The 26957-nt window shown below is 47.2% G+C and overlaps 1 protein-coding gene across 1 annotated transcript; it reads left to right on the top strand.

The window, feature by feature from the left end:
• Nucleotides 1-16546: 16546 nt before the first annotated feature.
• LOC136522249 (early nodulin-93-like) lies at nt 16547-17517 on the top strand. The gene is made up of 3 exons (XM_066516059.1): nt 16547-16790; nt 16927-16988; nt 17056-17517. Exons 1-3 carry the CDS (start codon nt 16727-16729, stop codon nt 17275-17277), a joined length of 348 nt encoding a protein of 115 aa, XP_066372156.1. The 5' UTR covers nt 16547-16726; the 3' UTR covers nt 17278-17517.
• The last annotated feature ends 9440 nt before the right edge of the window (nt 17518-26957 follow it).

A 26957-nucleotide genomic window follows, 5' to 3' on the forward strand; every position in this document is an offset into this window, starting at 1 on the left:
CAGGCTCAACTGTAAGGTAGAGTAACTTATCACAAATGCCCACCATATCCTTTAGGGTACGATTGATTCTTTTAGCTACTCTATTCTGCTGAGGTTGACCCGGTATAGAATACTGGGCTACTATGCTATTCTTTTAGGGTATGCCGACCGTAATACTCCTCTATGGTCAGACCTGACTATCTTAATCTTTAATATCTTAAATTTATCTAATATATCTTTTCTTTCTTTGATTGGATAAATATAGCCATAATGGGAGTAATCATCTGTGAATGTTATGAACGAATCATAACCATCCACATTCTTTACAGGAAAACCGACCACAGATGTCAGTGTGGATAATCTGTAAAATTCCTGTGCTTCGTTTGTCATCTTTCTTAATCTTCTTTACATACTTTTCTTTTATGCATTCCCTGCATTGAACTTAATCTGAGAGCTCTAATGGAGGAAGAATATCATTCTTAACTTGTCTTTCTATTCTCCCCCTCGAAATATGGCCTGAACGATAGTGCCATAATTTCGACAACGCATCGTGAGCTCTCTTATGCCACCTTTTCCAGATTAACACTCTGTGACCAGCTGCTTTATCAGCTAAGTGGCATATGTCTTTGAAGTGTCAGTTAACTGACTCTTTAATCTATCGAGGTACTCGGTGACCGTGTCACATTCTAGGATTGAGCCCATAATTGCAGGTTCAATCATGTTCTTTATCACAGCCAAACATTTCTTGTTGGCAGTGACCCAGTTTCTATGCTCAAAAGCCATAGGATATCTTTTGGGATTCAAAATCCCTTTCTTTAGTTGCCTAAGTGGCATCATTCTCTTTTTGTCTCCCTCACCGGTGCCACAATCTCAGTGGAATACGGTGATGTGACTACCCAGTCCACCTTAGACAAGATGAAAATCAGGTCAAAACTTTTCTTAACATAAAATTAACACCATTTGCATGCCTTGATTCCAACGTTGGTTAAAATCAAAACATACAATTATTCTTATACACTAATTCTACATCACCGTTGGACAGAAATAGAATTAATGCATAAATCTTTAACTTTCACAACTGTTCTTACACACTAGTTCTACATCACCGTTGGACAGAAATAGAATTAATGCATAAATCATTAACTGTTATCAACTTTTCTTATACACTAATTCTACATCACCGTTGGGCAGAAGTAGAATTAATGCATAAATCAATAACTTTTATAACTGTTCTCATGCACTAATTCTACATCACCGTTGGGCAGAAGTAGAATTAATGCATAAATCATTACAATTATGATATTGTTATTAACAACGTTGGTCAGAAAATAACAACATCATAATCATATCAAAACTCTTTTTCTCCAATACTACATTGGTTCAAAATAACTAGAGAATCAATAATTTCTTTAGCAGCGGAAAAAAAACTTTCTTTTTCTCCAATTAAATACCGCATTGGTTCAAAATAACTAGAGAATAAACAACTTTTCTTTAGCTGTGGAAAAATTCACTTTTCCTTGAATTTTATCCACAGGGAAAATGCCTTTTCTATTTTCTTTAATCCATTAATCAATTTCCAGGAAATAAACATTACTGGAAAACTTTCTTTTTCTCCAGTTAAATATCACATTGATTCAAAATAACTGGAGTATAAACAACTACTTTAGCAGCGGAAAGATTTTCACTCAATTTCTTGAATTTTACCCATAGGGAAAAATTATAATTACTTTTTCTATTTTTCTTTCGAGCTATTTTTCATTTTCCAGAAATTAGCAATTACTGGAAAAGAAAAAATCAAAAACTGATCTGGATTCTTTTACTGTTTTCGGCCCAACAGCCAAAGCGGCCCATGGCCCACGTCGGCGCTCGCGCTGTCCCGCGCACTCCCCCCGCGCCTAGGCCGCAACCTGGGCCTGGGCCAGGAATTCGGCCTCGCGCGCACGCTCGCCTGGGCCGGCGATGGGCTGATCTGATCTGTGTCGTTGATATCGATCCGATGGCCGGGCGCTCGTTTTGGGCGGTATAAAAACCCGCTGACGCCGCATCCGGTGCAAACCCTAGCTCAGTCTCTCCGCTGCTCTCTCTCTCTCTCTCTCTTCGCCCTCTCTCTTTCTCAGCGCAGCGAGCACAACCGAGCGAGCAGCGAGCGAGGACAGCAGCCATGGCACCGTCGCCGGCCCCCTCGTCGGCGTGCGTGCTCCCCAACGGGTGAGCACGCCGCCGTCGAGCGGCCTGGCCGCGGCGCCCCCTTTGCCGAGCCTGGGCGAAACGGCTCCCCGGCTCGGTCTTCTTCTCCCGCGCCGGCGAAGGTTCTCGCGCGGCGAGGTAGGACTGTCCCCCTTTTTTCCCCCTTCTTCTCCGATTAGGATCTTGATTCTCTTATCCGAACCGAAGGAGGGGATTAGGGTTTGGATTTCTTTGATTCTTTCCTTTCTTTTGATTCTTTCCTTTCTCTTATCCGAATCCGTGGCTCCCCTAGCCTCTTTCTTTCTCTTTCTCCTCTTCCTACTCTCACGCGCTGCGGCGGACGAGCGGCGGCCACCTACGGTGACCGAAGGGGGAAGACAAGATGGCGCCGCCGTGGAGCTCCTCGTCGGCGTGCGTGCTCGCCCAGTTGCGGAGCACGCCACCGTCGAGTAGTCTCGCGACAGTGCCCTGTTGTTCGCGCGCGCCAGGCTACCCAGCCCGGCGGCTCTGTCTTTCTCTCGTCGGCCATAGATTTGGTCGACGGCAGTGACAGGACGGCCAGGCTCCAGGTAGGTAGCCTCATGACCGTCCTCTTTCTCTTGTAGGGTTAGGGTTCGAGTGTCGTCCCGATCCGATCTGGATCGGGCATTTTCTTTGTTTTTCAATCTGAAACCCTAGATCTACACCCTAGGCTGACGAACTGCTAGGGTTCTTTGTTGAAACCGTGTCCACTTTTTTCGTACCCGATCTAGGGTTAGGGTTACACAGAGTGAACCTTTCTCTGATACCATTGTTAGGATCGTAGGATTGGTACCTCTGTGTTTAACCCGTAGATCCGCCGTGGACAATAGCTTCGTGGCCTCGCGGACACCGATGTCGAGGCAGCTCCGGCTCGGTGGCGAGGTACAGTGGTGGTCCAGAGGGGCCGATGTAGACCTGCAGGGGCGACGGCAGTGGTGGGGCACATCCCGTCGCTGGCAGCACGCTTTAGGATCGGATTAGGGTTTGTCTGTAGGTGGGTGTGGCGGCTCCGGTCAACCTCGTAGTCCGAGCCCTCACCCTCACCTTCCTTTTATGTGTGCTGTGCGACAGGGGCCCTCCAACCGAATTAGGGTTGAGCTCCCCTGATCAGGGAGCAGAGATAGGGCCCAATAGGCCGTTGGGCTTATTGGTAGAGATCAACTAACATAACCACGTGCAGGTGAACGAAGGTTACAGAAACCAAAACACAGGGATTACATTACATATGTATCGTGCTGTGATGTGGGTTACTGCTAGCTTCAGGATCTGTGTGCTACTCGAAAAAGGTTGAAAAGAAAAGAGTAGTAACAGGTTGCCAACCACAACCACTCCGCTCCTGTGATGAGTTTGACACGCTAATGGGAGCCACGGCACTCGTGACATAGGCCTTTGACACTGCTGCATGCATGCGCAGACCAAAATTCAGTGGTTAGTCCGAACATTTGGCAACCGTGCACGTAGTTTTAAGTTTTTACTAACAATGCCGTAACTAGGGTGAATCCGAACCGTGACTCTGCGTCTCTGCTAACGCAGGCAGGTCGACGCCGAATCTATGCAAACAATGCTACACTGCAGATCCATTGATTTACTATACTAGCAAATTCGTCTTGAAATTTGACTTGACTACTAGCAAGATCGACCTTGAAACGTTGATTGTATTGCCCTAACTAAGCCATATTAACTTTGTGGTTACGGTATCTCAAGAAGTTCGTCGTCGCTGATGAATAAACAGATGCATGTATATTGTGCTGATGCACCATACGTACGTACGCGCGTTAGTCCACTACACTTTTCTGGGACGCTTTCCAACCTTTTACTCCTAGACTAGAAGACTAGATAGATAGATTACTTTGGTGCTGCTGATACTCCCACCTAAGTCCCTCACTCAGGATAATCGGTCCAACCAGGAATATATCACAAAATCCTGTGTCTCTCTAACCACAGTTTTGTGATTGTGAGACGACGACAAAGCTGCTGCCTCTCCTGCTCCGAGTGCAGCAACGTATCATCCACACGCTTACAGCCCCTATTAAAAGGGTGTTTGGTTTGGGTCAGCCTGCTAAAGTTTAGCCGGCTAATTTTAGTCTCATTTAGTCATTTTTTACCTAAACACTATGATTAAATGGGATAAAATGGGCATTTAGCTAATTAGTCAACAAGGGTTTGCTAAATGGGACTAAAGCCCATGCTACCTCACCTCACTACTATAGGATTGATTTTGCGTGGCGTTGCACTTAATTAATGGAGACGATCACAAAATTCAACCGCCTCAGAAAATGCTGGGCGATTAACGGAGGCGGGCGTTTTTATTTACGGAGGCGGTCACTTTTGCCCGTCTCCAAAAATGCATTTACGGAGACGGGCGTCTTAAGACAACCGCCTCCAAAAATAGACTATTTTCGGAGGCGGTCGTCCGTAAATCCATTTTCGGAGGCGGACACACTATAATGCCCGCCTCCTAAAAAGGCCGAGGCCCAGCTGGCCCAGGCGAGGCCCGATAGCTCTTCGTATATATACATGAACTTAGAGTATCGACGGCTTCCTCCTAAGCGGATCCCTCCCCCGTGCAGACGAGCGACGACTCCTCTCTTTAAGCCGAGCAGCGCCCTCCCTCCCTCCCCCATCCTCCCTCCTCCACCGTGCAGATCTCTCTCTCTCCCTCCCTCTCTCTGCTCAAATCCGACGATCTCACTCCCTCCTCTACTCAGATCTGGCGGCCTCCCTCCCTCCCTCTCTTTGCTTAGATCTGGCGACTTCGCTTCCTCCCTCTTCATCGGCGGCTAGCGGGCTCCTCCTCGACGTCGGGCTCGCCGCACCTCCTCCGCTCAGATCCACCTCAAGTACGGCTCCCTCCGTCCCTCCCTCTCCCTTGGAAGCGCGCGGCTAGGAGCACTTGAGCAGGCAGATCCGACGGCTCCCTCCCTCGTTTTCTCTCCTCTCCATCTCGCTCACCCTCTCTTCATGTCAGGGCGGCACGTCCAGCAGGAGCGGCGGCGGCGGCGGCACGCATGAGCTCGGCGTGGAGGAGCTCGGCGTGACCACCAAAGCACGGCGCGGCGGGGAGGAGCAGACCAACAGCGCGATGGCGTGGTGTGGATGCTAGCGGCCCAGATCTAGGCCCAGACCCACCGGGGCTGGGCTTTTTTTTGTTTTATTTGGATTAACCGAGGTGGACATATTCAACCGCCTGTGTAAATCATGATTAACCGTGACCTTTGATTGGAGGCGGTTGAAATACCCACTTTGGGAAATCGTTTTTACCCGGCACCATTAAGATTTCTGTAGTAGTGCCTTTTAGTCACTTTGGATCAAAACACCATGACTAAAAGGGACTAAAATGTCTTTTTTAGTCTTATTTAGTTTACCAAACCAAACATGGGTGACTAAAGTTTAGCAGTTGGTTTAGTTGACTAAATTTGAGCAACTTCAATCCAAACGGGGCCTAAATAGTAGTTTGGCCAGCAACTTTCACCACTTGAAACGGGCCGGTCCGCTCGGCTGCTGCGTTTCCCCCCAAAAGGCCAAAACCGTGGCTGCGGTGCGGCAAGTTCTCTCATCCCAAAACGGGTACGCAAGGAGCATACCACAGTACTGATTGGATCTAAAAAAATCATAGGAGAGAAAGCAGAGGATAAGAACAAGTATAATAAGGGACGGTAAGGAGACTAAATGTTGACGTGGAGGAGAGAGATGAGAAGTGGACTATAAGCTTATAGTCGGTTTGGACACAAGAATCAAGAAACTACATGAAAGAGACAAGTGAACCATGTATTAATTATGAAGATGTAACTATTATATAAGTGACTCTGAAATGACAAATGGCACCAACGGCTTCACCTGACAAATGGCAGAGCAACCAACGGGCAATGCGTTGTGGCATAAAAAGAACGCCCCAGCAAATGCTTCGCTGCCCACCGGTGCTTTGAACACTGTGGGGCCTATTAAAATTTTGGTGCTGCTTGCGTTGAGAAGAAGAGTGGCCTCAGTTGGCTGTACCTACGTAGCATGCAGTTTTTTTTTCTAGGGCTGTGAAGGGTGTATGCCTCGGTTGGGCCTGCTCTCAGACGCCACGCGTCGGTGGGCTCTCCTGCCTGCCAGCCAAAAACTGGGAGCGCCAGTTTCAAAAAAAAAAAAAAAGTTAAATGCATCATAGGTCTATTAACTTGTGGGGAGGTTTCGGTTAGGTCCATCAATTTTTAAAGTGGCTTTTTGACTCCATAAACTTTGTACGCCGTATCACCTAGGTTCATACCTCTCCACATTGGCTTTTCGTGCTGACGTGGCATGATTCACTGCAGGTCCACGCATGCATGCATGCACGTCGACTTCGGCCAGACCAGACCGGCCTACGTGTGCAAAGACCGGAGGCCGAAGCCGACGTGCATGCATACATGCGTGGACCTGCAGTGAATCATGCCACGTCAGCACGAGAAGCCAACGTGGAGAGGTATAGACCTAGGTGATACGGCGTACAAAGTTTATGGACCTAAAAAGCCACTTTGAAAATTGATGGACTCCTCACAAGTTAATGGATCTCTGGTGCATTTAACTAAAAAAAATCTGGAAGCGCCACCCTGATTTCCAACCCAAAAACTGCAATCTTTTACGTGCTGCATCTGCGTGCATGCGGCATGCCCCCTCTGTCTCTGCACGAGTTTACGGTTTCACAGCCTAGTTACGGCAAGTTATTACAGTCATGCCTACCTTTTTTTAGAGAACTACAGTCATGCCTAGCTTGGTTGGCCTGCGGTAGTGATGCATGCACGCAGCAGTGCCAAACTAGTTGGTGAGACTCTTTTGACCCTTCACTCCACATCCATCCGTGGCAGGTGGCACTAGCTAGCGCACCGCACACGGATGCCCGAACCTAGAGCAGGTTTTCTTTCTTTTTCTGGGTTCGAGCACTGCGCACATTATTTTGATTAGGATTAGGCATCGGGAGCTGGGCATCTAACAGGCACGGTAATCCAGTTTGGTGACATCTCAGATTAAATTACTGGCATTGTTTCTTGCACGCATTTCTTTTCAGTTTCTTTGTACTCTAGACACGGTGACGAGTACTCGTACCGGAAGCAGTAAAGTACATGGAATCCCAAGATACATGCATGCACCACCATCCAGATAATTAAGGGCCTGGGCTGAGCGGCACAACACGACACATGGGTTTCGCCCAAAACCAAAACCAGGTTCTTGCCCGCCGCTTCTCCCTGGCCGGCGTTCCGCAGTCCGCTCATCCTTACAGTTGGTCCGCAGTCCGCTCATCCTTACAGTTGCTAACTTCTAGATGGTTTCTGTGGATGATAAGCTGACTGAATCTGATTTGTTACGAAAGAAAAACACTATTCATAGTTGATAAGTCAGACTAATAAGTTCGAGCGAATAGGGCAGCCTCCCTTGAGCCCTGGAAGTCGCAACCCACTGCCGCTTCATTCAATCATCATTAGCCAACTTCTCCTGACACTGCAGTCTGCAACTGCAATCGCATATAGTCGCATTGCGAACACAAGAAGAAAACCAGCATGTCGACGGTGAGCCGTGCATCACTTGACCAGAAGCTTGCCCTCGCCAAGCGATGCTCGCGAGGTACGTATACTTACTACATTCATACAGCCACTGTGGACACAACCACTTAAAGTGAATAATACTCTCCTTAAAGTGAAGTTGATGCCTCGTCGAATAAACTACTGCTACGAGTAGTCAACAGAAACTAGAACTCAAACGATGCGTTCACAGCCTCAAAAAGTTGTAACTAGCTTGTACTCCGATCCATTATATAAGCAGAGTAAAGCGCTGCTTTTTTGTGTTCCTCAAGGACCTCGACAATGAACTAATTGACTGTGGTAATGGGCCCACCCCACCCATATATCTGTTTCTTTATTCCTCTCTCTCCCTCTCTCTCGGCCTATAACTCTAAAACCTCCCGCTCACTGATGACAAAATTTCCCAATATATATTAGGAAAATATTTCTCTTTTAAAAAAAAGGTGTTTGGGAAATTAAAAAAACAATTTTTAGTAGAGTTTCTAAAATACTCCCTCTATCCCTTAATGTGTGTCGCTGTAGAATTTGGCTCAGGAAACAAGGAAGCTTGTTGGGGGAGCCCATACAGAGTATGGGTCAACTCCCCCTCGAAGAGGCCTGATGAAGGAATAATGGCAAAGGCCTAGCCGGCGGAGGCTCTCACCAAGACGACGGAGGCCCGGCCGGCGGAGGCTCTCCCCAAGACGGCGGAGGCCCAGACGGCGGAGGCTTCCCCCCAAGACGACGGAGGCCCAGCCGACGGAGGCTCTCCCCAAGACGACGGAGGCCTAGCCGGCGGAGGCTTCTCCCCAAGAAGGTGGAGGCCTAGCAGGCGGAGGCTCTCCCCAAGACAGCAGAGGCCCCGCCGGCGGAGGCTCTCCCCAAGACGGCGGAGGCTCTCCCCAAGACGGCGGAGGCCTAGCCGGCGGAGGCTTCCCCCCAAGACGGCGGAGGCTCAGCCGGCGGAGGCTCTCCCCAAGACGGCAGAGGCCTAGCCGACGGAGGCTTCCCCCCAAGATGGCGGAGGACCAGCCGGCGGAGGCTCTCCCCAAGACGGCGGAGGCCTAGCCGGCGGAGGCTTCCCCCCAAGACGGCGGAGGCCTAGCCGGCGGAGGCTCTCCCCAAGACGGCGAGGCCTGGCTAGCGGAGGCTCTTCCCAAGACGGCGGAGGCCTAGTACAAGAATGACGGTGGAGGCTCTCCCCGGGACAGCGGAGGCCAAGCGCAGTATTCATGGCAAAGGTGTTCCCCAGGGCGGCGGAGGCCCATCAAGAAACGATCAGGTCAGCAAGGCATACGTGGGGACAGTTGATGGGCCTCTAGTGGGCGTCGGCTTAGGCCCAAGATGAAGACATCATGAGACGGTGTGATGAGAACACCCCTGAGGTTAGACACTAGGGCTGGAATATTCCTGGAATGTACCGTAGCAGTTGAGGGGCACTGTTGTAAACTCTGTAAAGTGGTAGTTGAGCCCTATAAATAGGGAACACTTGTAACTGTGAGGGGGAGGTTGGTAAAGCAATTATGAAACCCTAGTTCTTGTGAGTCGGTACTTGATCCTCACTCTCTCCTTCAGGCAGAGCCTGAGCCAAAGCCCGAGTCCGGAGCATCGGCCAAAGCCGAGGGCCTCCGCCCCTTTCTCTTACTCCTACTTGGCCAAAGCCTACTGAATCCCTCGTTTAGCGACCTTCTGTCTGGAGCCTCCGACAGAGGATTTTGTCCGACAGGAGTGCGCTGCGTTCAGGGACCTCCGCCTGTCTTAGGCGGAGGCCGGCCTCCGCCCATCTCGGGCGGAGACCCCGACCTAAGACGAAGGCCTCCACCCACTTCTCACTCTTGTTAGAAACCGATGTTTCAACAGTGGCGCCCACCGTGCTCGGCACGAAATTTTTTGTAGAGCTAGAAGTTGGAGCCTTCGTCGGCGGGCCTTCTCCAGCCCGTCCTTCGCCAGTCGCCACTGGCCTTCATCACCGACATTCTCTGGCTACCTTCATCAGAGGACCTTCTCAGACCTGCCTTCGTCGGCGCACCTTCTTCGGCTTAGCGTTTGTTGCAACGACTTCATTAGCAGATTGGCAGTGAACCTCAAAGGACGGTAAGAACCTTTGGGCGAAGGTATGTGTATGACATACTTACACCTCCGTAAAGACTATCTGAGATCTAAAGAGAAAGAAAAGAAGAAGAATTTTTAGCCAAACTCCTAAAGCCTTCGGCCGCTACTACTTAAAAAAGTTTCTACAAAGATTAGAAGGCTTTCAGAAATAAAAGCAGCACTACCCTCTGATTTCATCTTTGCTCACATTTTTATATTTTGACAACTCCGTACTCTGCTCTTATTTCTATTTTTGCTAATAACTTCGCAAAATCCAGTAAAAAGTTTTATGAGTCTGGATTTCGTAACCAGATCTTCTCATCATATTGATCATACAACTTCCACTAGCCACTATGATGCCTTTACTCTATTTATGAAAAGATGTGCAGAATCTATATAAGCCTTCAGAGATTTGGATCACATATATGCTACCTTTGCAACCTTTGCGATCCAACGCATACACCACACCTAAGGTACCAATCTAGTGCGAGAGAATAATTCTTGCCAGTTTTTAATTAATGCCTAGTACTCTTGCTCTTATGATTTATTTTGACACATTCTTGATCTAACCTTCGCCTCTTAAGGCAAAATTTAAATACCTTGCATACAACTTGTCACCAATGTGACAAAAAATCTTCTCATGGCCTTCGCCACAATCAAAGCATGGCCTAAGTGGCTATACATGCTTGGTCCTGACCCGGCTAAACTTAAAACAATTTTCAACTCTTGTCGAATCTCTTTTTCAATAACATGCAGGTCACCAGTACTGTAAGTATCTCTTATCCTCCCTTAGAATATATTTTCATTCGTTATATGCGTGTTTTCACCTCCTCAAGCCAAATCAGTCAATACTCTACAGCAGGCAATTCTTCTCGTTAAGTGATCAGCCTTCGTCACATATCTGTCCAACAATTATATGAATCAGTCAATAACCTCCGCCAGTCAGTGGTTCTCATGGAATATTCAACACTTATCAGATAACTCAGTGATCCTCTATGAGTCAGTGAATATTCATCTACAAATGGCCTTCTCCAGTAAGTGGTATTCAACAGCCAACAACCTCCGCCCGTCTTAGGCGGAGGCCGGCCTCCGCCCATCTTAGGCGAAGACTGGTCTTCATTATATGTCAGTGCAGCCTCCGTCATCAGTCAGTGGGCAGCCTTCGATCAGTCAACAGCCTCCGTCATCAGTCAGTGGCTTTCATCAATCAAGGTTCTCTACAACTTTCAGCAGGGCATGTGTCACTAAGGACCTTCGCCGATTATTCATCTGTCAACGTTCTTCGAACCTTTGACACGTATTGGCCTTCACCAGTCAATAACCTTTGTCAGTCTTTGGCCTTCGTCTTTTTGAGCCTTCATCAGTCATGGTCTTCGTTCATCAATCAGTGGATTTTATCTATCATTGGTTTTTAGCAGCCTTCGTCACTAATTGGTCTTCGTCACTCATTGAACTTCATCAGTTTGTAGCCTTCGTCACTCTACAGCCTTCGCCTGTTAACAGCCTTCTAGTCGGAGACCTCCATCAAAAATTGACTTTCGACATCCAACCAACCTTCGAACCCACAAACACTAACATGTTTTCCTCTTTTTTTTGCAGGCTATACTGACTAAATTCTTTGAAGATCTTCATAATATCTATATTAATCAAATATTTGAGCTAACCTTCATAGGGAACTAATCCTTACTATAGTCACTGCTATGAATCTTACCTGTGCTCATGCAGGCTATCAAGTGGCAGCCTTCGCTAGCCATCTAAAACTATTACCCTCTCATTTGAGGACATTATTTCTTATATGCATAGCTTGTCTTTCATTCAAACTTAACCAACATTCTTGCAGCATGCATAATAAGTTTACACCTTTTAAATACTTTTGCGCAAATGCTATCATTCTCATCATCGCATACATATATTGCGTAAATACATTGCAATGCATGGCCTGGGCCACCTGGAAGAAGTCCCGAGAATACACGGGCGCCATGACTCTATGCATCAAAATCCTGGAAGAAGTCCTGAAACAACACGGGCACTAGGTCACGAAGCTAAGGCTGTCGTGCTGAGACATCAAAATCCTGGAAGAAGTCCTGAAACAACACGGGCACCAGGTCACGAAGCTAAGACTGTCGTGCTGAGACATCAAATCCTGGAAGAAGTCCTGAACCAACACGGGCACTAGGTCACGGAGCTAAGGCTCTCGTGCTACCTTCACGTATCATATAAATGACTAACCATCTTTTGCAGCTAGTGGGAAAGCCAGTGCCTTTTCGGGTGTCGAAAGACTTGCAAAGCAAGTCGATATTCGACAAAGCTATAATGCCCATCCTAAGTCCCTAAAATGCAGGAGATCAACTCAGTTGCATTTTTACGACTTCTCCGGCCTTCGACACGCGGCGTCGGCGTCTATGTAGGCATCGCCTTCGCCAAGCTCTTCAGCATGAGGGGCTCCGCAACCATCTTCGGTAACTTCACCAACATCGCCTCCACCAAAAACACCTTTTGGCCTTCGCCAAGCAGCTTTACAGGAGGACCTTCGGCAAAACCATGACAACTAGCCTCCGCCAACGCGACGGCATGAGGGGCTTCATCGACACCTTCATCGTGTACAACAACATCACCTCTGTCAAACAACTTTTGCAATATGGCTCAAGAACCTCCGTCGACACCTTCGACACCAAGTTCTACAACACCTTCGTCGATGTCTACATCGGCAAACTTGGTTCTGAACACCTACTTCCACTACTACAACTACGTCGCCTACACCAAGCGTCACTAAGGACCTGGTCACGAGCACTAGCCAAGAGGGGCTAGGGAAGCACGCGGACCAGCTTCTCCGGGGCATCAAGCCTTTTTGCCTGGTGCTCGTGAGCAACGGTTTGAAGGCCTCACAACAACCTTCTACCTCAACTACTACGACTACGTCGACTACACCAATCGCGGCTAAAAACTCGGCCACAAACGCCAGCCAAGAGGGGCTAGGGGAGTGCACAGGAGGACCAACCACTCAGGAGGGTGAGGCCTTTTGTCTAGCACTCGTGAACGAAGATTTATTTGAAGGCCTCCACCCAAAGAAGGATCGGAGACGAAGACCTCCGCCTGAAGAAAAGACGAAGGCCTCCACCCAAAGAAGGATCGAAGTCGAAGACCTCCACCTGAAGAAAAGACGAAGGCCTCCACCCAAAGAAGGATCGGAGATGAAGACCTCCGCCCGAAGAAAAGTCGAAGACCTCCTCCCAAAGAAGGATCGAAGATGAAGACCTCAGCCCGAAGAAAAGTCGAAGGCCTATGGAGGCCAGCACGCCAAGATGATACCAGACTCGGAGGTAAAGACCTCGGAGATGAACACCTGCGAAGGCTTTGGAAGCAAAGGCCTACGCATCATGAAGGCACTAGAGGCGAAGACCCCAGAGATGAAGACCTGGGGAGGCCTCGGAGGCGGAGACCCGCACGTCGAGATGACACCAATGGCGGAAGACCCGAAGGTGAAGACCTCTGCATCGAGAAGAGACACAGACGAAGGCTCATACAATCGGGCCTTGGAGACACACCTGCGCGCCAAAAAGGCATCAGAAGCAAAGGCCTCAAGGATATAGACCTACGCATCGTGAAGGTCCCAGAAATGAAGACCAGAGCACTGAGCGAAGCCGATGAACCATGCCATAGAAGCAGCAGAAGGAGCCGAAGGCCATAGATGAAGAAATCTGGAAGATAAAGGCACCCAGAGCTGAAAGCCTAAGGAATTAGTGCATGTATAGGTTAGAGTCATGCGCGTGCTCTTTTCTCCATGCCCTTTTTTCCCACAGGGTTTTTGGGATGGAGTTTTTAGCGAGGCGTGCATGAATGGGTTGCGGAGGGCAATCCTCGCTACCAAGATCTGGGTTGTATAGTGCCTCTTCTTGTATGAACATCTACCAGGTCATGTAGTACCGTCCATAACCTAGTAGCTGAGGGGCTACTGTTGGGGGAGCCCATACGGAGTATGGGTCAACTCCCCCTCGAAGAGGCCTGATGAAGGAATAATGGCAAAGGCCTAGCCGGCGGAGGCTCTCACCAAGACGACGGAGGCCCGACCGGCGGAGGCTCTCCCCAAGACGGCGGAGGCCCAGACGGCGGGGGCTTCCCCCTAAGACGACGGAGGCCCAGCCGACGGAGGCTCTCCCCAAGACGACGGAGGCCTAGCCGGCGGAGGCTTCTCCCCAAGAAGGTGGAGGCCTAGCAGGCGGAGGCTCTCCCCAAGACAGCGGAGGCCCGGCCGACGGAGGCTCTCCCCAAGACGGTGGAGGCCTAGCTGGCGGAGGCTCTCCCCAAGATGGCGGAGGCCCGGACAGCGGAGGCTCTCCCCAAGACGGCGGAGGCCTAGCCGGCGGAGGCTCTCCCCAAGACGGCGAAGGCCCAGCCGGCGGAGGCTCTCCCCAAGATGGCGGAGGCCTAGCCGGCGGAGGCTTCCCCCCAAGATGGCGGAGGCCCAGCCGGCGGAGGCTCTCCCCAAGATGGCGGAGGCTTCCCCCCAAGACGGCGGAGGCCTAGCCGGCGGAGGCTCTCCCCAAGACGGCGAGGCCTGGCTAGCGGAGGCTCTTCCTAAGACGGCGGAGGCCTAGTACAAGAATGACGGTGGAGGCTCTCCCCGGGACAGCGGAGGCCAAGCGCAGTATTCATGGCAAAGGTGTTCCCCAGGGCGGCGGAGGCCCATCAAGAAACGATCAGGTCAGCAAGGCATACGTGGGGACAGTTGATGGGCCTCTAGTGGGCGTCGGCTTAGGCCCAAGATGAAGACATCATGAGACGGTGTGATGAGAACACCCCTGAGGTTAGACACTAGGGCTGGAATATTTCTGGAATGTACCGTAGCAGTTGAGGGGCACTGTTGTAAACTCTGTAAAGTGGTAGTTGAGCCCTATAAATAGGGAACACTTGTAACTGTGAGGGGGAGGTTGGTAAAGCAATTATGAAACCCTAGTTCTTGTGAGTCGGTACTTGATCCTCACTCTCTCCTTCAGGCAGAGCCTGAGCCAAAGCCCGAGTCCGGAGCATCGGCCAAAGCCGAGGGCCTCCGCCCCTTTCTCTTACTCCTACTTGGCCAAAGCCTACTGAATCCCTCGTTTAGCGACCTTCTGTCTGGAGCCTCCGACAGAGGATTTTGTCCGACAGGAGTGCGCTGCGTTCAGGGACCTCCGCCTGTCTTAGGCGGAGGCCGGCCTCCGCCCATCTCGGGCGGAGACCCCGACCTAAGACAAAGGCCTCCGCCCACTTCTCACTCTTGTTAGAAACCTAAGACGAAGGCCTCCGCCCACTTCTCACTCTTGTTAGAAACTGATGTTTCAACAAAGCTTATAAAATAGCCTTTCCTAGTTGCAGATTACGATAGAATGGAGAGGTCAATAATGCTTCACTTTTTTGTGAACATCTGCATGGCCTTGTGCGTGGTGGTGTGAGGAGGGCGACTAGCCCGTGACGTCGCGGGAATCCAAACCTATACTTGGGAACCCACGTCTATAGTCAGACGACAAATATTAAGGGACAACATTTCAATCCCAAGACAACACACGTTAAGGGGCGGAGGGAGTAGACATGAGCTCAGCGCCTAATGCAATTGTCAAAGAATATATTTTGAGCACATAAAATACATACAAGCATGTCATTCATTTACCAAATATCATATTTTGGATCTCCCAACTTATAGAGAAGAATACAAAATAAGGTGTTCAAATAAGGGACGTGCCTCATGCGCTCGAAACGGCATGACTATCAAGCGGTGAAGCTTTGACGGCCGATGCCCATCCATTTGTTCACGTCTTTTCTTCTACCTTTGAATGGCCATTGTATGCTCTTCTATGCAACAACAACTCGATCTTAGGCTGATGTTGTCCCGCCTACCACCGGCGTCACGTCTGCCGTGTCTGCGGTTTTGTGCTGCTGCCTGCCGAAAACTGGGAGCGCCACCCCAAAAACTGAGGGCACAGGCAGTCAGGCACCGCCGGGCCACACGGAAACACACCAGACCTCCATCGTCCTCAGAAAAAAGTCACTTTGTTGTCAGTCGTTACACAGGCTTGCTTCTCTCTTTGTCACCGTAGTTTTTTTTTTACAACACTGTTAATTAAAATTACGGCCACCACCTCGCCAAATGTCTGAACTTACTAATAACCGATGGCTTTTGGGTCAGCGTATGCAGCAGTGTCAAAGGCCTGAGCGTGTAGTTCACGCGTGCCATCGCTACCTAGCTCTCATTAGCGTGTCAAACTCACAGGAGTGGTTGTGGTTGGTAACTCTTTTCGTTTCAACCTTTTTTTCAGTAGCACACAGATAATGCCGAAGCTAGCTAGTAGTAACCCACATCATTCATCACAAGGGTTGGGGTTCTGTAACCTTGACCTGCACGTGGTTAGGCTGATGAAAAGCTAACCCCCCTGATCTAGCACTGGCTGGTGACGTGGCAAGCACAAGAACCAGTGAACAGTGAAGTTAGTCCCATGCACATGCTGTTATTTATGCTACGTCTGTCTACAGGCTACGAGCAGAGACGATAGCAGAGCAGAGCGTGGTCCCCTGAGAGCAGAGAACGAGGAGGTGAACGGCAACGGCATCTATCCTGAAAACTGCAATCCACTGCACTTCACCACCCAGCGCGCACACAACAAATGGGCTCCGCCGCTGCTCCAAAACCACGTCCGCGCCCGCCCGCCGCTTCTCGCCCCGTCCGCCGATAGTTTGGGGTCTTCATATGCCGGCATGCCGCCTATAAATCCTCGGCCTCCCCTGCATCTGGCAACACATCCATCGTCCTCGTCCTCAGTCCTAACTCACTCCTTGTGCTTTCAGTTTCAGTGCGTGCCACTCGATCACTGCGTGCTAGCTTCTAGAGCTGCTGCTTCTTTTTACTAGCCTTCCTTTGCTACTGCAAGTCCAAGTCTGCAACTGCATAGACCCGAGAGATGTCGACGGTGAGCCGTGCATCCCTTGACCAGAAGCTTGCCCTCGCCAAGCGATGCTCGCGAGGTACGTAGGTGTAGTGGTGTACATACTGCATTAGATGGCCTCAAACAAGCTTGCCTCGAAGCGCTATGTATATGTAGTAGTAGTAGCGTAGTACACTGATCTAACTGATGCTTCTGTATCCACATGTCGTCTGCAGAGGCGACCCTTGCCGGAGCCAAGGCGGCAGCTGTGGCAACTATCGCCTCCGCGATTCCCACCGTGAGTTTCATTCCATCTAAGCCTGTACCTATGTACCTCACCATGTTCGTAACCTCTGTTGTTTCAGCTGGCGAGCGTTCGGATGCTGCCATGGGCGAAGGCCAACATCAACCCCACCGGCCAGGCTCTCATCATCTCTACAGTTGCCGGGATGGCCTATTTCATCGCCGCCGACAAGAAGATATTGTCATTAGCGAGGCGGCACTCGTTTGAGGAGGCTCCTGAGCACCTCAGGAACACCTCCTTCCAGGGCACCGGTCGCCTGCACCCGGCTTTCTTCAGGCCATGAGACATCCGTCTACCTCTTCGTCAGTATATGCACCAGATGCCGTCGATGTTTCACCAAAAAAAAAGATGCCGTCGATGACTGAATAATAAACTGCTAGCTAGGCTGACGCTCTAGTCGCGCACTAATCATCATCGATGTACTAGTAATATTACTCCAGTAGTACTATATATCGTTGTAATTACTTTGTACTTTGCTGGGCAATTCAGAATGAATGCAAATTTAATTTATGTTCCTAATTAACCAACTTTATGTGCTATTTTTCTGATAAAAAATCTATCTTCATATCAGTAGTGGCCATAGCCATATACATTGCCGTTGCAGAAAGAAAAAGATGGTGTACTATTTTTACCATCTCTGACCGGAGAGCCTTGACAAAACCTCTACATAAAAGAGTGTAACAAAAATGTTCGTATATACGTACATATATTTTCTAAATTTTTTACTATTTACCTTTTCCAGTCCTAGGACTGGAAAGCCGAAACGGGTCACTGATCTGCGTATACGGCACGTGCTTGGAGCAGTGACAGTGGCTTGTTAATTAGTTGTTGACGTGTGTCCGGAATCCATGCACCGTGTCAAACTTACACTGGTTTACTAATACTGTAACAATTAATTAATAATTCATGTGCGAAGGAATTTGAAGCCTCATGGAGCCTCAGCGACTCAGCTAGTAGTTTTGTGAGATTGTCCTTCTGCATTATCGCTAGCCCAGTAGCCAGCCTATCCAGTAGAATGGCAAAAGGTGGTAATCCTGTGGTATGCCATGCATAGCACACTGGTTGCGTTTATACCATGAGTTCAGATATGCAGCGAAACAAAATTGGAAGGAGTTTAGGTCTAGCTCTGTTGTCAATAAAAGTAGCTTAGTTTGGATGAAGACTTAGATATAGACACTAGTACAGCCGGATTGGATTGGATCTGAAAATTGGAGGAGACAGCGGAGGATAAGCTATCGATGCCGTACACGCACTACTCGAGTGAGTGGGGGCGCAAAAGCTCGCAGCAGAAAGGCTAAGAGGAAAATTCACCAGCGGTCCACAAAGTTGGCATAAGGTGTCACTTAGGTCCCCGAACTTTCAAAGTGATATATGTAGGTCTCTAAAGTTGGCAGAGGGTGTCATCTAGGTCCCAAACTTTTAAAGTGATCACCGGAGGTCCCTAAACTTGGCAGAGGGTGTCATCCAGGTCCCAAACTTTCAAAGTGATCACCGCAGGTCCCTAAACTTGGCAGAGGGTGTCATCCAGGTCCCAAACTTTCAAAGTGATCACCGCAGGTCCCTAAACTTGGCAGAGGGTGTCATCCAGGTCCCAAATACTGTAGCGATTCGGCACAGAATTTTAAAAAAAGAAATCTAAATTTTGGTAATGTAGCTACGTTCTGCAGAAAATTCTAAAAATTGTATCTTTTTAATACGATCTCGCACGAAGATGATTTTTATATAAAAGTTGTAGCTCTCGACGGGATCTACAACTTTCTAGTTTTGAGTTTTTTAATTTGAGGTCGCTAATACACTCAAAAAAATTAAATAAATTTTCAGCAGTATATTAATCGCGTACGAACGCTTGTCGCCTTGAAAAAACATATCTTTCTTATATGCTATCAAATGGAGATACTTTTTATATGAAAGATGTAGCGCTCGATGAGATCTACAATATTCTAATTTTGAGTTTTTCAATTTGAAGTCTTTAAGATGTTCAAAAAAATTTAAAATGCAAAACCACTATACATGAACTGAAATCAGCATTTTAACTTTTTTAGCATCTTACCGACCTTAAATTAAAAACTCATAATTAGAAAGTTGTAGGTTTCATCGAGCGCTACAATTTTTATATAGAAATTATCTCTATCAGATGACATATAAAGAAGATTTGTTTTTTTGGCGACAAGCGTTCGTACGCGATTAATATACTGCTGAAAATTTATTTAATTTTTTTGAGTGTATTAGCAACCTCAAATTAAAAAACTCAAAACTAGAAAGTTGTAGATCCCGTCGAGAGCTACAACTTTTATATAAAAATCATCTTCGTGCGAGATCGTATTAAAAAGATACAATTTTTAGAATTTTCTGCAGAATGTAGCTACATTACCAAAATTTAGATTTCTTTTTTTAAAATTATGTGCCGAATCGCTACAGTATTTGGGACATGGATGACACCCTTTGCCAAGTTTAGGGACCTGCGGTGATCACTTTGAAAGTTTGGGACCTGGATGACACCCTCTGCCAAGTTTAGGGACCTCCGATGATCACTTTGAAAGTTTGGGACCTAGATGACACCCTCTGCCAACTTTAGGGACCTACAGATATCACTTTAAAAGTTCGGAAACCTAAATGACACCTTGTGCCAACTTCATGGACCGCTGGTGAATTTTCCTCGAAAGGCAAAGTAGCCCACAGACCAAGACGCCACGGCGTCGGTGGTCTCCACAGCTGCCCTGCCCATCCGACAACTGGGAACGCCACCAAAAACTGCTCACTTCCAGTTCCGTATATACTTCGGCCTTGTTTAGTTGTATGATGTAAAGTTTTGTATGACGTAAAGTTTTGATGTGTCACGTCGGTTGTTCAGATACTATTGAAAAAATAAATTATAGAATTCGTCAGGAATCGTGAGATAATTTTATTAAGTCTAATTAATCCAGCATTAGTATATGTATTACTGTGGCATTTTATTATCAAATTATGGCATAGTTAGGTTTAAAATATTCGTCTTGCAAAGTAGTCGAAATCTGTATAATTAGTTATTTTTTTAGTCTATATTTAATAGTTCATGTATGTGTCGAACATTTGATGGGAGAAGCTGTAAATTTTTGGAGGAGAAACGAACAAGGCCGTAACATATTGCCTGCGTTCTCTGTACTACTGCGGTCAAACTGTCTCAGTACGTCGTACTGGCCGGTTGGTGAGATTGTTTTGACCATTCAGTAGTCCATCCATGAGTGGCACACGGATGTCGGCCAACCTTAGAGCATGGTCTTCTTTCTCTGGGTTTGAGCACTGCGCACACGATTAGGCTTGGGCAGTAATCCAGTTTAGTGACATCTCATAGCACTAAACTACTGGCCTTGTTTCTTGCACGCATTTGTTTTCAGTTTCTGTGTACTCTGGACGGTGATGACAAGTACTCGTACTGGAAGCAGTAAAGTACTCCCTCCGTCCCAAAAACAAGTGATGTTCTCGTTTCCCGAGAAACGACTACCGGCAATTATATATTAAAATATATAAATATTTATGCTAAGTAATTAGTATCATCGAAAAGATCTTTTTGTCTAGTTTTTTAACAAATTTATTTGAAGATGTAAATATTGCACGTATTTTCTACAAATCGAGTCAAACTTGTGGCATGAAAACCCAAAACGTCGTTTATTTTGGGACGGAGGGAGTAGGTGATGGAATCCCATGATACATGCACGAGTGGATAGCAGAGAGGCAACACATGGGCTTCGTTTCGCCCAAAACCAAAACCAGGTTCTTGCCCGCCGCTTCTCCTCGGCCGGGCAAGTATCTTTCGAGCACATTCAAATACATGTTAAGACCCCTTCACTTGCTGACTACATTCTGAATGTTGCAATGTTGCAGAGAACCATACAAAATATGCAATGTTGCAATGTTTTGCCGGACTTCCTCCCTGGCTTACCATTGTTACTAACATGCACGTCACGTGTGTATGTCGCCATCGCCAAACCTATAAGGCCGCCTATGCATGGCCCCTTAAAAAAGAAGCTTAGAAGATAAACACATTCATGTTTTTATACAACCTAAATAAGTTAAACAATTTTTTTTGCAGTAAGTGATAATAATAAACAATTATGCGCATCCTAGAAACAAAAGAGCAAGTGTGGTTATTACTCGCTCCGTCCCAAAATAAGTGATGTTTTATATTTGTCCTAAGTCAAACCATTTCAAGTTTAACCAATTTTGTAAGAAAGAACATCAATATTTATGACACAAAATAGGTAGAATATGAAAATATATTTCATGGTGAATTTAATAGTACTTATTTGGAATAAAAAACATTAGTACTTTTTTATATAAATTTAGTCAAATTTGAAATAGTTTGACTTAGGATAAAACTAAAACATCACTTGTTTTAGGACGGAGAGAGTATTTGGTAGAGGAAAAGTGCTTCTGGGCTTTACGTGCGGGATAGTAACTCTACGTCATAGGCCTCATCATGGATGGCCGCGTAGAGAAATATCCACATGTCCAACTTGATAAATCAAGGGTTTGAGATGTTGAATCAGCGACTTGTGTTATACAAGATGATTCAACCATCGATCCTTTTTTATTTCTTAAGATGCGTTGGCATTTGCTTTCAGAACGTTGGATCTTACGACATTTTTAATGTTTTAGGGTTAATCTAAAAGGTTGGTACGAGGATGGAAGAATCTAGATCTCTTATTCAGTTTTTTAGTATATATAATTTGGGGATGTAATATACCTGTTGTTAGTATAAGTTTCCTTGTTACACACATACCAGACGGCCGCAATCGTCCTCACAAAAAAGTCGCTTTCTCGTGTTGGGCTACACCTTCTTCACTGTCACCGCCGTGGCTACTGCTACAGTGCTACCTGCTTGCCAAATGTTTTTTGACGTTACTAATAACCAGTGACCTTTGGTCTGCGCACCGCGTGCAGCAGCGTCATAGGCCTCGCCTGATCCTGTTGCCTGTTCACTCGTACCTTGGCTAACATTACCATGAGCGTGTCGAACTCACACACGGTAATGGTCGTGGTTGGTAACTTGTTACGCTAGCAGAGAACAGACTTTTGATTTTTTGTTTTAGTCCCGGCTAGAATTTGATCTGGGAGTAATAGGAGATTTAGTTCTGGTTGGAACCACTAACCAGAACTAGAATCTCCTGCTCAACAGATAGTGCAGCTAACTTTTGCAGCAGGGACCTTTAGTCCTGGTCTGTGGTTCAAATTGGGACTAAAGGTTGTCTTTCAATCCCGGTTGAAACCACTAACCGGGACTAAAGATCCCGTTGTCGTTTTATTACGGGTTTTGGCTCCAACCAGGACTATAGGTTGATCATTTAGTCCCGGTAGGCTCCACCAACCGAGACTAAAGGTCCCCACCTATATATACCCGTTTCCACTGTCCCCTCAGCCCGAGACACACCGGTCAAATCTTGATCTTTGCTTATTGTTCATCTGTGTTCTTGCTTGGGAGAGCAAGTTATTGCTCTCGGTTGCCGGCTTCATCTTCAATCTTCTAAAGGTTAGCAACTTCTTATTCTAATCTTTCATTGCTAATAATGTAGATCGTTTCATGCTTTAGTAATAAACATAGAAATATTCAAATATGTTGTTTTTTAATTAGGAATAATAATTGTGGATTTTATTTTTATTTATACATCATTTCTACATAACCTTAAACATTTATTGTTTTCTAGATCTTTGTTAGCAACATTATTTCTCGATGAGAGTTAATAATCGTTAAACAAAATTATGTGTAAAATGTTTAAGTTTATTTGGTATATGTATATATATATATATATATATATATATATATATATATATATATAGAGAGAGAGAGAGAGAGAGAGAGAGAGAGAGAATTTTCTACAACGGTGGGTAACTGCCCACCCGGGTGTGGTAGCTACAACCACGGCTAGATTATCAACACGTGTGCTGCCTATTCAATCAGACGGCGTATACTCAATTCTTGAAACGGTAAAGTAGTACGATAACACCTGTCACCGTAGGTTTGTCTGCTTCTTTTTTTTTTTTGGAAAAGTGCATGCCCATGGGTCCAGCGTTTCGTAAATCTTTGCATCCTCCGTGCTCCAAGCCTTGTTTTTGTGCGCATGTGTGGACCACTGGCAGATGCACGGAGTTTGAATTTTTTGGGTAATTAAGTTTCAAATGCTAATATCTATTTAACAATAGATCGGATTCGTAATTTTTTTGTACTATAATATTTATTATGATTTTATCTACAAAACAAGATCACACATGACCATATTTACTTGAAGAAAAAAACTATGACACAGGGACCCTAAATGTTATTGCATGTGGTCGTCCATTATAAATGGCCATTCGGGCCGCCCGGGCCGGCCTGGCACGGGCCCGTGCCAGGCACGGCACGGTAGGGCACGACACGGTAGACCACGCCGGGCCGCCGGGCCGTGCCGCCCCAGTCCACCGTGCCTAGCCGACGGCCCAGGCACGGCCCGTCGGGCCACTTTCCGTGCCGGGCCGGCCCGGAAAGCACGGCCTTTTTAACAGGCCAGGCCGGCCCAAGGCCCGCATCAGCAGGGGAATGGAGAGAGGATGGAGGACGAGGTCAAAACGGCAGCGGCGGCTCCAACGGCGGTGGCAGCGGCAGCGAGTGGCACGGAGGGCAAGAGGCACGGATCCGACGGCAGGAGCCAGGAGGAGGATGGAGGAGGCCGGATCCGTGGAGGATGGAGGAGGCCGCCCGCTCGACGCTGCTGCTGCTGCCGAGCTCGACGCCGCGCACTCGAGGCGGATCCGACTGGAGGCGGCGGCCGCGCACCCGCGCGTGGCAGGAGGAGGCAGGGGCAGCCCGCGGGAGGTGACGGTGGACGCCACCGAGGAGGATCCGGCCACGTGTAGCAAGAGGAGGTAGGGCCGTAGGGGCACTCCACAGAGGGGCGGGCGGCACGCGCGGCCGTCGGATCTGGATCCCGACCGGCGAGCGGAGGTGAGGATCCCTGAGCCCACGACGGCGCACCTCAGCGGCGGAGTGGAGAAGGAAGGACGGAGGAGCGAGCCAGGCGAGGGCAAGCTTGCGCGTGTGGGAAAGGGGGACGGAGGGTGAGCCAGGTGAGGGCGAGCTTGCGCCGTGTAGCCGGCCCATGTGCTTTTATATGCGGAGGGGGGAGGCAGGGAAGGTGGGCCGGCCATGCTGGGCCGCGCGCCGCGCTGGGCCTATGCCAGCCCACGGGCCTGAGCAGCGGCCCAGGCACGGCCTGCTCCCTCGGGCCGAGCCAGCCCGGGCCTGCACGTCACCGGGCCGGGCCGTGTTTGTGTCGGGCTAAAAAATGGGCTTCGTGCCGTGCCGTCGTGCCTCGGGCTGCATGAACAACTATATCGTCCATATACATATGGACTACTTTTGGTCTGGCAGGAAATATTGTAGTAAAAATAATTACTAGAAATTGAAGCTTGATTATTCAAAGATCATAAGAAATATTATAGTGAAAATAGTGTTAGTGGACGAAAGCCAGGCAAGAGTAAATAGAAAACTAGAGTTATGGCGGCAAACCCTTGAGTCTAAATGTTTTAGATTGAACAGAATTAAAACCGAATACATAAGATGCGACTTTGGCGGAGTTATACAGGAGTAGGGAGATGTGAGTTTAGAAGGTCAAGTAGTGCCTAAGAAGGATACCTTTCGGTATCTGTGATCGATGCTACATAGGGTTAGAGATATTGATGCGGGCATTAGCCATAGAATCAAAGCAGGGTGGATCAAGTGGCGACAAGCTTCTGGCATTCTCTGTGACAAGAAGGTACCACAAAAGCTAAAAGACAAGTTCTATAGAAAAGCGATTAGACCGGCTATGTTGTATGGAGCAGAATGTTGGCCTACAAAGATTCGACATGTTCAACAACTGAGTCTTGCGGAAATGCGTATGTTGCGATGGATTTGTGGTCACACAAGAATGGACCGAGTTCGGAACGATGATATATGTGATCGCCTAGAGGTAGTACCAATTAAAAAAAGCTTGTCCAACATCGGTTGAGGTGGTTTGGCCATGTCTAAAGGAGACATCCAAAGGCACCAGTACATTGTGGAGTCCTAAGCCAAGCTAATAATATAAGAAGAGGTAGAGAAAGATCAAAATTGATATGGGGAGAGACAATAAAAAGAGATTTGAAAGCTTGGGATATACCTAGAGATCTATGTTTGAATAGGAGTACTTGGAAAGCAGCAATTAAAGTGCCTGAACCGTGACTTGAGGCTCTTGATAGGTTTCAACTCTAGCCTACTCTAGCTTGGGACTGAAAGGCTACGTTGTTGCTGTTGGATATATATAGTTGAATAGATATTAGCAATTGAAGCTTGATTATTCAAAAATTTCAAACTCTGTACGCATGCAAAGCAAAATGTACTCCGTGCATGCAATTGCATAGTGCTAGTGGTCCACACACACATGCGCACGAAAAACCAACGCAAAGCTCGTCTGGAACAAAAAAAAAAGTCATTTCTTCCTAGTTTTTCACGAGGGTCCCTATTTAATAAAAATAATTTTACATTAAAATATAGTCAAGTGGGATCTTGTTTTATAAATTTAATTACAAGAAATATTGGCCATGTCGCTTCTCTTATAATCCGTCTTTTTCAGCTTGTTTTTTCAGTCGGAACAGTGTTTTTCTCTCACAAGAAATCAGCCGGAACAATGTTTTGTCTTATTTTTTCAGCGAAGCGAACGGGCCATAATAGTGCAATTAGATTATAGAAATGATTCACCGTTTAGAAACTATAGGCATTCAAAGTTTCTTAATTGAAGTTGCATGTGGGCACGTGGCGTCATAAGATTCTGCAGCCCTAGCCCATATTCATGTACACACTGACAAAAGCATGGCTCGATAGAATTGGATAAGTTAGTTTGTAGTCACACCACCTGATAGGTCAATCAAAATCATCCTCATATGTAGTGACATTGTCACTGTCCAGATAAACTGAGAGCTCACTAGCAGTAGAAGCAGATGAAGATAAAGTTGGGGCACAGGCAGGGGAAGGACCAACAACAAATCCAGGGCCTCCAAACATTTTTCTCCAAGCCTGTTTTTTCTTACCTGTATGGCTTGCAGGCAGTGCAACCCTTTAAGTCCTAGCTGCACTAAACTTTCTCTCATATTTGTTAAATAACTTGTAAATTTCAGCTTTCACATAAGCATAATATGAAGTATAATCACAACCAGTTCTCTCTTTAAGTAATTTCAGAACTCTAAATAAACCTCTCATCTTAGCTTTAGGATCAAGAATGAATGCAAATGAATATAACAGAGGTATGTGCTGCCAATATTTAAGGAATTAAAGCTTCATAGGATATACGACAGCAATTAGATTTTGATCTTTTTCATTTGCATGTAAATGAGAAGCAATTTCTAGCAGATAGTGCAGGATAAGTGGACTAGTTGGATAGTAGACACCAGAAAAAACAACAGTGGAGTCATAAAATAGTTCTAGAAATCCAATATCTTTTCAGCTTTATACCAATGCCTTGCAGACAACAATTCAGAGCCATAATTAGAATTAATGAACACAAAAAACATGCTTATATGGAACCAAGTGTTTAAGCATAAGATATGTAGCATTCCATCTAACATCCATATCGAAGCTAAACTTTCTAGGTCTAACACCCTTAGCAGCACAATAGTTCTTAAACATAGCAATTCTTTGATTAGAGGAGGATGAAAAGATCACATCAGAATACATCAATGGAAGAAGATAGAAGAGGTGGTTAGGGTTAGGGTTAGGGTTAGGATTAGGGATAGGGTTTTGCCTACGCAACCGGAGCTCGGTGCTAGAGAAGACGACGACCACCCAGAGAAGACGACACGCCGGTTAGCAAGGACGATGAGCGGCGGAGGAGGGACAGACAGGGACAACGAACTCACATAATCACTGAGATCTAGAGGGGAGATGGGGAGACAAAGAAGGGAGAGGCAGAGAGGGAGGGGATCAGGGGAGGTTGCCGG

This window comes from Miscanthus floridulus, chromosome 18, assembly GCF_019320115.1.
Source record: "Miscanthus floridulus cultivar M001 chromosome 18, ASM1932011v1, whole genome shotgun sequence".
Classification (NCBI taxonomy): domain Eukaryota; kingdom Viridiplantae; phylum Streptophyta; class Magnoliopsida; order Poales; family Poaceae; genus Miscanthus; species Miscanthus floridulus.